The sequence below is a fragment of the Glandiceps talaboti genome, chromosome 16 (assembly GCF_964340395.1).
Source record: "Glandiceps talaboti chromosome 16, keGlaTala1.1, whole genome shotgun sequence".
In the NCBI taxonomy this organism is placed as follows: Eukaryota; Metazoa; Hemichordata; class Enteropneusta; family Spengelidae; genus Glandiceps; species Glandiceps talaboti.
In genome coordinates this window covers 12,480,391-12,494,151 of record NC_135564.1, presented here as the reverse complement: position 1 = coordinate 12,494,151, position 13,761 = coordinate 12,480,391, and the positions used below count along the sequence as shown (strand labels likewise).

The 13,761-nt window shown below is 36.9% G+C and overlaps 2 protein-coding genes across 2 annotated transcripts in view; both read left to right on the top strand.

The window, feature by feature from the left end:
* The first annotated feature begins 2,206 nt into the window (after positions 1 to 2,206).
* Positions 2,207 to 4,247, top strand: LOC144447120 (cyclic GMP-AMP synthase-like receptor 1). The gene is made up of 2 exons (XM_078137025.1): positions 2,207 to 2,530; positions 3,360 to 4,247. Exons 1-2 carry the CDS (start codon positions 2,207 to 2,209, stop codon positions 4,245 to 4,247), a joined length of 1,212 nt encoding a protein of 403 aa, XP_077993151.1.
* Positions 4,248 to 8,408: 4,161 nt separating this feature from the next.
* The window catches only part of LOC144447118 (uncharacterized), a 47,959-nt gene continuing 42,606 nt past the window's right edge, over positions 8,409 to 13,761 (top strand). Inside the window, exons 1-5 of the mRNA XM_078137024.1 lie at positions 8,409 to 8,595; positions 9,585 to 9,695; positions 10,377 to 10,511; positions 11,003 to 11,113; positions 11,589 to 11,828. Of these exons, the coding sequence (XP_077993150.1) occupies positions 8,409 to 8,595; positions 9,585 to 9,695; positions 10,377 to 10,511; positions 11,003 to 11,113; positions 11,589 to 11,828 (784 nt within the window). The remainder of the gene's footprint in view (positions 8,596 to 9,584; positions 9,696 to 10,376; positions 10,512 to 11,002; positions 11,114 to 11,588; positions 11,829 to 13,761) is intronic.

Sequence of the window (13,761 nt, the reverse complement as noted above, 5' to 3'; positions counted from 1 at the left end):
CATTAATATTATACAATAATGATGCAATTCTGCTAAAAAACCCATCCCAAATGTATACGAATTCTTGAGTAAGGTTAAGGATCACCAAGGATCATTCTAGTTCAAAAACGTCTTACTAATAATATAAAGTGATGTACCAATTCTTTCAAAAGGTTTTGTAACACTTTCTCATAATTCCAGCTATTGCTTACACTTGCCTATGAATCAAATCGTAATTCATGCAATACACGTTAACAATGTCTTTTTTCTTTATAGAAATGAAACGAAATTACTTTAGGATTGGAAAATATCATTGTTTTCACGTCAGTATCAGTAATTTATATATCTCCATTATTCCTCACTTTAGGGAGTGGACTACAAACTGACGCCTGGTTACATAATGTGCAAACTTGGTTGCACATCTGTTGATGAATTAAGCAGGTCTTGATGTAGATGGTTGACGTTTATGGATGCCGATGATTATCTGGTTCCAGGAAAAGTCTTCTCCTGGTTTTATGGAGTGGTTGAAGATGGTATAAATTACTGGAAAGGGAAAGGCGATTCATTGATGCAGCGAGTATCACTCCGAGCTGCTGAACCCGCTGTAAATTTGATCATCGACAAGGGAATGCTCCAGGAGATTTCATTGGATATAGCTCCAACAATCCCGATGAATGGTGGCCCACCTGGTTTACAGCTTCCCAGTAGTTGGTCAGTTTCACATCTGATATCTACATTGGAGTTGGAAATGATACACTCGAGTTTGTGGCAGATCACTGCCAAACAGTATCCCAAGAATCGCGGTGTATCATCTTTGGCGTATTTCGATGGCGCCACTCGAGAAACGGTTTCTAAGTGAAATCGACAACTATGGTAATTGGGAAACCAAGGCAACTTCTAATGGTTGCAGAAAACAGGTGGTCAGACTGCTAAAAAGGTTGCGAGAGTGTGAAGGAAGTAACTGGTTCGCCATCAAATCGTTTCATCTGAAGACCCTCGTACTGCAAGAATGTATAAAACATGAAGATTGGTCCCAAGGTAAACTGGGGGAGCGTTTCCTTGGTGCATTGCGTCGATTGAAAGATTGTTTGGGCAAAAAAGCACCTAGCTGATTTCTTCTTTCCAAATCAGAATATGTTTGCGAGCCTAGATGGGTCAACAGCCTACAATCTTCAATCCCGCGTAGCCACGCTGATTCGAACAATTGAGAGAAGTCCAGACAAAGTGTTGGATATCATTAAATAATGAAACACACAATATTGGTCACTTATAACGACTATAATGATATGATAAATGTATTGATTTAGTTTATTCGTGGTCATTTGATATTTATCGAAGCTTAAATATACAATGTCAATGTCAGTTAACTTTGTAAAAATCGATTTAGTGTGAAGTCATAATCTCTCATCATAATCTTCAATCTCGAAATAATGATATTTATAATACTAAGTACTGTAATGTTGTTGATGATTTTGATCAACGAGGTAGACAAAGCTTCATGTTTTATCTGTTCACTGTGATTCTTTTTTCCATTCATCTTTGAAGACACACACAGAAAGACAAAAGTCAGTAGATAGGAAATGAAAAACCCATAAACTGTTACATACTGTCATTCACACATTGCAGGCTTGGGTTCGGACAATCTAGGGATAAATGATTTTGTTAGCTAGTACATTCAACAGATTTATAGTTAAATAAAGTTGTATATAATTACAAACAAGGCAAATTTAGATTTCGCTAACAAGCAGTGTTTGCATTATTTTTTTTCTTTGATTGTAAAACATCGGTTTGAAGACAACAGTAGTACGTGTACATTCTGTCAGAACTCTAAGTACTTCATGAAATCTATTAGGTTTGCCGTGCAAGATAAAACTTTCCTAAACGTTCTCTCTTATTGGTCAAACACAAGGAAATAAATATGTAGTTTGTAAGCATACAATAAGAAAGTACATCTGTACGTGTGTTGGTTGAGCATGTGGGATGCAGCGAGTATCACTGCATCCCATATATATATATATATATATATATATATATATATATATATATATATATATATATATATATATATATATATATATATATATATATATATATATATATATATATATATATATATATATATATATATATACCGGAGTTTTCCGAAAACAAGCCCATCCGTAAAGTTTCCGATACTTCACGATCACCTCCGAGAATCACACGAGCAGCCAAGCATACAGTTAGCATCATGGCGGCTTCAGAAGGGTACTTATACTACGACTATGTATCTACCGAGGCTAGGAAAGGACCAAAAGACCTTAATTACTACTTGGATTTAGCAACACGCGAAACTGTGAATTTAAAGACTGAAGAGCGAGCCGCGAATTCAGAGATTGTGAAAACAGTCACCAAGAAAATAACCGACTATCTTCAAAGGAATGACGATACCTTTGGTGCATGTTTCGAGAGAATACTTCCCGTTGGCAGTTACCATGAAAATCTGAAAGTTGGCTCGGCAAACGAATTCGATTACGACTTGACCATGAAGGCGCCAACATCACGTCAGGGAAGTGTAAGTAAAGTGTAATATTTAATTCTAAAATGTTAGATCTACGTCAAAGGGTCGAAAATAATCAAGTTTCAATTTAACATTAATCACGTGACACGATTGCACACACTGTTGCTTTACATGTGTTCGTTTTGGAACTGTTTCCATATATCACTCTACATAAAATGAACGATTCTGTTCGTGGGATGTCGACACTGTAACAATCGTCAATTTGAAAAAATATAATCGGACCCAATCTACAATTTTCATATGTGTACATGTATTGCTATAAACATGTATATGTACAGACCGATGACGTGTACGTGTTGCATGCACATGTAATTTAGTGAATATTTCTCAATATAGCTCTAGTGGTCCAATAAGCGTGTTGCCAAAACTATCTTTTATTTCCAATTTCTCTTGTTGTTGCATGGCGATTTAAAGACGCGTGAGAGGAATTAAAATTGATACAAATCATACAAATTACAAACATCAGGTTGACTATAACATATTGACATGTTGACCTTTGTTCTTTCTTTGCCAACAGCGTATTATAAAACACACACAATAACAAAATTAATTCCACTTCATTTCGAGTTATTTGTTTGATAATATTTGTATTCTTTGTGTCTAGATTAATCTAGTTCTTATTAATTAGCGAACGAGTCAATTATTACGTTGTTTGGAGATCAGTCAGTATAGTGACCACGCATGCGTAGTGTGTTCACCTAATACCAGCTCCTAATACCGACACCGTTTTCCGTGAAGTGAATATTACTTCGTAGAATTGGTCATAATAAGTGTAAAACGAAAGTCAACTATTGATCTCTTTCATTTTTGTGTTTGATTTCAGTTCTTGGAACATCCGACTACACCTGGTTACATCATGTATAAATTGGAATCCTACCATAACGTCACTGTAGAAGCCAGGAGACGGAAAGAGTTTATGGACGAAGACAATTATCTGATTCCAGGAAGGCTCTTCTCCTGGTTCTATGGGATAGTCGTTAAAGCTCTGGATAATTTGAAAAGAGAAGGCGACCCGTTAATGCAACGAGTATTTCTTCGCGCAGCTGAGCCCGCTGTAAATTTGATCATCGACAGAGGAACGTCTCAAGAGATATCATTGGATTTAGCGCCTACAATCCCGATGGAAGGTGAGCCACCTGGTTTACAGCTCCCAAGCAGTTGGTCAGTTTCTCATCTGATATCTACACTGCGTTCTGAAATGATGTCGAAGAGTTTGTGGCAGATCACTGCCAAACAATATCCCCAACGTCGCGATGTATCACCCACGAAAGCCCAACGTCTTTGGCGTATCTCGACGGCACCACTCGAGAAACGGTTTCTGAGTAAAATCGACAACTATGGTAATTGGGAAACCAGGGCTAGTCTTAATGGTTGCAGAAAACAGGTATTAAGACTCCTGAAAACGCTACGAGAGTGTGAAGGCAGTAACTGGTTGGCCATCAAGTCGTTTCATCTCAAGACCCTGGTATTGCAGGAGTGTAAACAGCGTGAAGATTGGTCCCATGGTAAACTGGGGGAGTGCTTCATTGGAGTACTACGTCGACTGCAAGAAAGCTTACGCCAACAAAAGCTGTCGGATTTCTTCTTTCCTGAACAAAATCTGTTTGCTAATCTGGATTGGTCTACTGCCAGTAATCTCAACTATCGAGTAGACGCAATTATTCGAAAATTCGAGAGAAGTCCAGAGAAGGTGATGGACATCTTCAAATAATAAAACACATGAACAGACAACATCGTGTTTTCATACAATAAAACACATTCATTGAAATGTAGTCATATCAGTTTATCCAAGTGCTTTTGACCATAATTAGGAAATAATAACAAGGTTTTAACAATTTTTTGATGAATTTGAATACAAGTTACTTACATGTAGATTCCGTTCACAAATAAATTGCATGGCGGATGATATCATGTATATATCATAGTTTATGCGTAGTGGTCAAAATTAATGGACTCTACTCTGTAAAATAAGTTGAAATTCATCAGGAAATACAAAATGATTGCATGCACAATAAATTGATACACATTTGGCTTCAGAACTAAATTTTCACCACTCTACCAGATCGTGTAGTATAAAAGTAGGAGTGTTTATGGTACTCAGCTAATCCACTGTATACTTTTCAACGCAGAATCAGGGGACGTGATAACATTGCTATATTGTTCAACAAAGACTATGACGCTAAATGTGGTGTTCTGCAATAGATGAACCATCTCGGCTATCAAAGACTTGCGCGCGCATGATTTCGCGCAGACAAAACGCCACTACTTAAGACTGCGTAATTATCGACAGTGATTCAAGCGCAAACAATTGGTAATGTTACCATTACCTTATTAAAAGCAAACTCCTGACAATATCACCTTGAAGAGGAATTTCATATCTGATGTTACATATTTGAATTACAGTACTAATTACCCAGCTTCTTATATATATTTTGTTTGGTGGTGGTTTTCTCACTCTTATATTAGTACTATGATGCACACATGAACACAATTATTAAGTCATTATGTATGGTAATGATATTAGTAAAACAATCACTGAATGTCTTATGTTTGTGTATATCCTTTACAATGCGGAATAAACTCGATGTCTCTACGTGTACTGAGTTGCTGTGAGTTCTTTGTGACTTTGTGTGTGTTGGAGTGACGTGGAAATGGGAAATATGTGTTATTATCGAATTCTTTCTTGAACAAATTCATTACTATATGGTGCCGTATAATCATTGACAAACATTGATGAACAGTGCCAACCCAGTAGTTACATTCTGATTATTGTCCTTTGTGGCAATTTTCGAAAGAAGCGTCTCAAGAGGGCGATATTGTGAATAAAATATGGGTTGAATATATACATGTACTCAATGAACCATGCAATACTATGGTTTCGTCGATTTGAAAGTTTTATAAACTTGATGGGAAAGCTAGTGGCTTCACGATGAAGAATTTAAAACAATAGTCATCGTCACAGTCAGTCAGTCTGGAGGGCGATGACGTTCACGTTGCCGAAACATATGATTGCAGATATCAAAATGAGCCCGTGAAAGCTGACTGTAATTCAATGGATAGAATAGGTAAATTATTTACATAAAGACAATTTCTGAAGGGTGCTATAAATTTAAAGTATTTTTGCACCCCTTTACCAAAATCGTACTTGAAAAGAAAGGGAAAAAGAGAAGAGAAGAGAAGAGAAGAGAAGAGAAGAGAAGAGAAGAGAAGAGAAGAGAAGAGAAGAGAAGAGAAGAGAAAAGAGAGGAGAGGAGAGGAGAGGAGAGGAGAGGAGAAGAGAAGAGAAGAGAAGAGAAGAGAAGAGAAGAGAAGAGAAGAGAAGAGAAGAGAAGAGAAGAGAAGAGAAGAGAAGAGAAGAGAAATGAACAGAAATGAACAGAAAAGAATTGTAAAAAACAAAACAAACATACTTGTGGTGCATAGAACAAAACTGTATAATCTCTTATCTGTACAATATCCAGGAATACTGCATTTCGAAAAGTGTATAATTAAAATGAGTATTACCATCATGCCCTCTTACTGCTTTAATTTATGTCCACTGAGTCACGATAAGTCACTTTCTCCCTTCTAAGACTTATCTAGAAACAATTAAATAAATGAAATCATAAACCAACCAGTGTACTATGGGTTAGGTAACTTTGGAATTCCAAATTAACTATGCTGATGTCCCCAGCGCCTATCTATCAGTCTGACCTTGTTTCCACCTGATATTGCTTCTATCTAATTGAAGAAGATCTAGAAACAGGAGATACTGACGGTGATACTCTTGACTGATAGATCGGGGCACCGGGGTTATCTGACTTGTCGTTTGAATAAAAAATTATGTACTATGAATGTGTTCTGTTATTTGCTCACATCTAACATGTGCAGGTAGGAGGCGTATAACCATTGTTGTAACACTATATGCTAGATTTCTGGGGTCATGACCCAGGAAAAAAATATTTATTCATATCAGCTGATATCATGATCGCCTCTGCATGGGTCCAAACACTTGTGTTGCTAAGAATACCGTGTTATAGATATATATACAGCAGGCACTTTGTTAATTGCAAACTAAAATACACGTAGAGTAAATTACCAAGATGTCAGGGCTACAAATATTGGCAACGTAACAATAATGATACTACAAGTAAATATTTTATTTTTTTACTGTATGTTAGCTTCTTGTTAGAGGCATCGGAATAATGTTCTCCTCATAAAAACGACTTTTTTTACATAGCTTTGGTAAGAATTCAACACCCACTGGTTTGAAATAACATCTAAAGCAAATTCTTGTGTCTATGCTGGCCTTTAGATATGACTGTCATGAATTTGATCTCCATACATCGTCTCGTATGCAGTTTATCTCTACTACACACATTGGCGATCTCAACACACACGAACGCGGACATTTGGTCAAAATGTATACCAATAAAGTCCATTAACTTAAGTGGTCTTCAGTAATTAAAGAGATAGAAGTCTGGCTGATAACATTTATTATGTTATCAACATAGTTTTCCAGACGAAATCGATACTGATCAATCTGACAGTGATAAATACGGCTCAGTCGTCGTTGTATCGCCAGTCTTTATTATTACAAGTTTGTAGTACATGCGGGTATTAGACGTAAAGTTGTTTTGTAATATGTTATGTATTGCAGGTTTGTATCGTATATTATATGAATACTACAGGCTTAGATCAGCAGAGACGATTGTGACACTTTAATAAGTCTGTGTTTGTTTGTTCGTTTGTTTGTTTATTTGTGTGTATGTGTGTGCGCGTGAGCGCGCGCATGTGTGTATGTATGTATGTATGTATGTATGTATGTATGTATGTATGTATGTATGTATGTATGTATGTATGTATGTATGTATGCGTGTATGCGTGTATGCATGTATGTATGTATGTATGTATGTATGTATATGTATATGTGTGTGTGTGTGTGTGTGTGTGTGCGTGCGCTAGTGTGTATGTGAATGCGAATGGGGGGGGGGTGTTAGTTTAAGTGTGAAGTGTTCAAATTTCTTATCACATATCATATCATATCATATCATATCATATCATATCATATCAAAATATCATTAATGGCCGCCTTTATCAATAGGTGGAAAGTCCACGGAAATGACAGCCCTTGGCTTGTTTGTATGTTATGAGTGCGATGGAGAAGGACACACAGAGTCCAATGGGGAACTCCATTTTGACCTATAGTGACATTATATTCATGTAAGTAAAAAAAACCTGTTGAGCAGCGCAGTGAACTGCACACATGTACATTTATGATGATGCCTTGTACCGTTTACCATTACCATTTCTTAATTTGAAATATTTCATACTTTCTGTCAACCTATTTGTTTGAAATGTTAAAAGTAAACTAAAAAATAAAATACATGCCGTTGGTTGCCTGCATAATATATTAAGTAGATCGAAAGTCCACGGAAATAATAGCCTTACCTGGAATCGTGTGTATGACAGTATGTAATTAACGTGCGAAGGGAGTGAAGCACAAAGTTCACCATCGCGACGTTCGTGTCTGTTACTAGTAACTACTATCGAGTATAACAATGAATTGTGCGGTTATGGAATTATTTTCATGACCATAACCGTTCCGTGGTATATAATAACCGTTAGACTGCCTTACAGACCTTTACATGCAAATGGACAATGCAGGCTAGGCATCTGAGTGACTGAATATATTGTCAACTTTGAGGAGGTTTTTGTCATTGAGGCTTTTCTTTGCGGAAACGTTGTACCGTTGAAACAACGTACATATCGAAGTGGTATCAGGAAACACCAGATGTAGTGATAGATAGCCATACATGATCACTGTTTATAGAACAGACAAAATCCTGTTGAAGCTCCAACTTACCCAGTTTACCGTACAATTTTATTAAGTATGGTGCGTCACGCTACTGTTTCCAAATGTCTGTTTATATTATTTTTAGTACCAATCTACATACACGCTTCTCGATCCAATGGTGCTGTTTCTGAATCTACAACATCTCGGTATGGGACAGCTGTGAGTTACAAAGCGAAAACAGAAAGGCGGATAACTGATGAAGGAGGCACTGGGGTGGTCATAGGTACGTACGAGTTAATTACTCTAGATATACATGCATATATCATCTAAAGCTATTGTATTATGTATTTGTTGCACAAAAAGTTAGTTTCAACTTGAAAATCCCTTCCTGATAATACCGCTCCATTACATGTAATAATCATGAAATCTAGCTGTTAGAGCAGACCCGTAAGGCTTAGGTAATAAATATTGATAAACAGTTGTGTTGCTAAAGCATGGTGGCATTTGTGGAATGGACCGGTCATGTTATCAAGGTCAAAGATCGTTTTACAATTGCTGCGTGTATCGTAAACATGACTGAAATGTACTCTATATATCATGGCCACGGCAGGGAGCCCTAAGTAATTATAAGACGGAGGGCTGGGAAATAGGGGAGGGGTTATTTTATAAATTATTTTGCTATTGCACCGTAGTTAAAATACTAATAAAACTATGCGCGTACTAGTGCGAGTAATCCCTTACATATGTAATAACACTGTAAAATATATAGTTGGTATCATTGTATGATTGTATGTAACTCCTTAATTACATTTCCATGTCCAAATATGGAATCGATTAATTGTTGTTTGATACGACACTTACTCATTAAACCCTGATAATCGGACATGTAGTAGTAAGTACAATCATGGCATTTACTTGTATGCTGTATCTTGAATAACATAAATGTCCCTTTAAATGATATGTATACGCTGTGAGATCATAGATCGAAAATTCTAGATAGAGTATGAAAGGTACCAGGATCACTAATTCATAAGTCATGATAGAATTACTTAGCACATATGCCTTCATCCTAGCCGATGACTCAAAATATTAATTAAAGATCAAAAATGAAAAAGAGAAATCATGAAAAGACAGACAGACATTAACTCGTCTTCGTCGTGGATCTGAGACTCCGCCTGGCTCTATCAAGAGTGTAACAGCGAAGAGCAAAGAGGAGTCACATATCCGTAACATCAACAAATTTACAACAATATTGCTAAATCCTTTCTACAGATATCGATGAATGTGATCCAGATCCTTGTGTACACGGTACATGCGTAGATGGAATCAATTCTTACACATGTGACTGTGATGATGGATGGACAGGAACACACTGTGATATAGGTAAAATATTAATTTAATTGAATGTATTTATTTAGTAAATCATCTGCTTCAGTCTTTCAAATTTCTACATTCCATTTCATGAATAAACTAAGAGGAAGATCTTACACAGGCGCACATATTGTGCATACTCGTGGTATGGCCGCTTGATGCACATATACTATATATCTGTGCAATTTCAAACCTAGGAAATGTCTTATTTGTGAGATAAAATGCCGAGAACAAGTTGTATAATAATTAACTAATTAGCATTACATAATTAATTATTCGTTTAATATGATAATGTCAAAATACCAATAATATGTTTTTGACAACTGTTACCTGGGCCAGTTTTTAATTGAATTGATGATGTAATTTTTTAACAATCATATCCAAAGACACACATGCAAACATATGGACACGCTTAGACAACTACCAAACACAAACTAACAGAAACCAACCAACCAACCAACCAACCAATCGAACAAAAAAACAAACAAACACACACACACACACGAACAAACAAACAAACAAACAAGCAAACAAAACAGACAGACATACATAGACAGACCCACCCACTCACCCCCCCCCACACACACACACTCACTCACTCACTCAATCACTCACTCACCCACCCGCCCACTCCCACCCAGCCACCCACCCAGCTACCCACTCACTAACCCACTCCGACCACACTTACCACAGATGTGCCCACTGGAACCATACCATCAATTTTATCTGAAATGATTACAACTGATTTACAAACAACAACAATTAGAACAACCACTGCTGAATTTATAAGTACAACTCCAACTACGACAGAAGAGCCATGTGAAACCAGTAAGTGCAACTACATTTCTTTCACTAGATAAGACGTTGTTAAAGTATCATCAAAGTTATATACTCTGTACAAAGCTAGTGCATATAATTACATTTCATTGAAGAAAGTGATTAATTTGTAATACACCATTCTGACATATGTAACACAGGTTTTTGTTGGGGGGGGGGGGGTATACAAGAATCTCGACATCAAAGCGTCGTTTTATCCGAATTATATTATATAACATGAACTAACTGATAGCAAACAGCTATTTGAATCCAAAATGACCCAATGTACTCATACATCATACATATACAAATAACATGTTATCCTTGTAAGATACTATCACTGGTGGCGCTGCAGGAGCTCGGAGATTGCAACTGTACCACTAAGACCTGTACCTCAAGTCAGACAACTACAGTGGATTGAGATATAATACAAGGGTCGTATATTCTGCAAATGAGTTCTGATATAACATAGAATATTCACTAAATCTATTTCATACCTGTAGGCATGAATTGTCCTGCTACATGTGAGAATGGTGGAATCTGTCTGCAGTGTGGTGATGATGACCCTTACTGTGAATGTCCAAGTAACTGGCAAGGAAATACATGTGGAAATGGTATGTATAAAATTGTGCTGTTGATGAGTTTGATAAAACATGATATTGCTATTTTAATATCAAAACATTTAGTGGGTAACAATATGACGACGTAATTCTGGTACTTCGTTGACGATATTTTCACATGGTTATTTTGTTACGGCCCTACAATAAGTTATGTCAAGTGTGTAAGATATACTGGCATATATGTCTAACTGAATATTTACATGTATTACCCTGCTCATTGTATAAATACCAATACAATGTTCTAACGTGAGACAGGATATTCTTAAAATGGAAAACCAACCGACTTGATAGTGTGTTTTCTAGTTGCGTTATACAAAAATGGTTATAAGTTCAATAAGCTGGCAGTATACCATTTGAAATGTATAGAGTGAATGCCAAGTGTACTGCATGTACTTACGTTTAGATGTTACTTCATTCCAAGTCACAGTGAAAAGAAATATTGTGATAACTTTTTCCTTTCGTTTAACAGACGTGGACGAATGTCAGGATGACGACTTAAATGATTGTCATGAGTTAGCCACGTGTACAAATACAATAGGTTCATATGAATGTACCTGTCCAAGTGTTGGTTACCGTGGAAACGGTACATATTGTGAAGATATTGATGAGTGTGCAGAAGGTACAGGTGAATGCTTTGGAAACTCAACATGTGAAAACACAGATGGTTCATATGAATGTATCTGTTTCGATGGCAGTGAAATTTGTAAAGGTAAAGTAATGATTATCTACTATTCAAATTTATTTACCAAGATTGATCTTAGCTAAACACAAAATTAAAGAATGTGATGCACATCTGTGTTGTTTATAATTACCTAGTCTGCTTTGTATATATGTATAAAACTGTAACAATAAAGACGAGTGGCATTAGATTATAGTGAAGATATGTTGGTGCCTGTCCAAAATATGTGTATGGGTTGACGTACACCTGCACTACAAATTGTTAAAATGTCACTAGCTAAGTCTATAAGCATTATAGCTGGGGTGAAAATACCTGAATACAACAGCGATTGAACTTTATTCTAGTATAATGTTAATGCATACCTTCGATGTCATCATCAACATATTATTGTGTTGTTCGCAAAATTGATGACAGAACAGGGATTTCATCAACATTTAAGTATACGTATTGTAGTAAATAATGTCATTGAATTAATTGTTTATCTGTTATATCGTAATGATTCTAATTATTAACAAGGCTTATGATAAAGTGAATAGAATACGGAAAGTGATTTTTATTTAAGCAATAAACCACCCCCTGGGGATGGTATACCAAGAGGTTTTGACCAGTGAACGAAATATATGCACGAGCGATAGCGAGTGCATATATTGAGTTCACTGGTCTAAACCGAGTGGTATACCTTCCCCAGGGGGTGGTTTATCGCTATTATATTATACTAGTATATTGATAATATCGGAAACAAGATAAGAACTAACGTTTTCTCGTTTCATATGCGCCTCTGTGTCTAATTTGCATAACAATAACGCTGCTTTTCAAGACAGCTGATCTTGGCCTCAATGTGAACGTCGTGCAGCGACTGGATTTATTTTATCTGCTCGTCGTTTCTAGGGATAATCTGTACATTGATCGGCTCATTAAAAGTGCACAGTGATGAATAAACAACCTGTTTGACTCAAGGTATAAACTTGAAGTGGTTTATTGAATACAGCGTGCTTCGATCGCTCTCGGCCGAAATTGTGACTCGGTGAAGTGATAGACAGGTTGATATTTACGATGTATTTATATTACTGGAAGTTACGTCAGTAGATTTTCGGGTTTGAGGATTTCCCTCTTGGATTGATGACTGATACTCTAGGACAGGATCCCATACAAATTTCTATTTAGATTAATGGTAAGTCGGCCAGTGTAAGCTCTTTCACTTGCTTCATTTTTATGACAGGACAGGACAGCTCACCAATGTTTCCACTCCAGCTAGCAGCACCGAGGCTGGGACCGATCTCGTGCATGCCTTGACCTTAGTACATGTAGTAGGCGATGATTTGAACAGATTTGAACAAATTCGCGATGACTGGGTTGCTTTCGAAATTTCCTTCATAATTTCTCATAAAATATTGTCTCATTGAGAGAAAATCCTCCTCTGACAATTCGAAGAGTTCACTATCACGGCAGACAACAACTCAACGCTCGTAGACGAACAAAATTTGGACGCGTGCCAGCAGTGCATTATCGTACCAGCAGTGCATTATCACTTGTTTTAGACGCGCTAGTTCGATGTCTAGACCAATCAGATCCCTCGATTTCCACCATCAATATACTGGTATAATATAATATACAGTAAACATACTCCGTAAATCTGTAGCCCTTGCTAAGGTGGTTTTAGCATCCATGTTTTAGTTAGTATTTTCAGCTTGGGACTAACCTTGCGAATGTCTACTTTTAGGGTGGATTGGAGTCCTAGTATTCAATTATATTATACCAGTATATTGATGGTGGAAATCGAGGGATCTGATTGGTCTAGACATCGAACTAGCGCGTCTAAAACGAGTGATAATGCACGATGCACTGCTGGTACGATAATGCACTGCTGGCACGCGTCCAAATTTTGTTCGTCTACGAGCGTTGAGTTGTAGTCCGCCGTGATACTGATAGTGAACTCTTCGAATTGTCAGAGGAGGATTTTCTC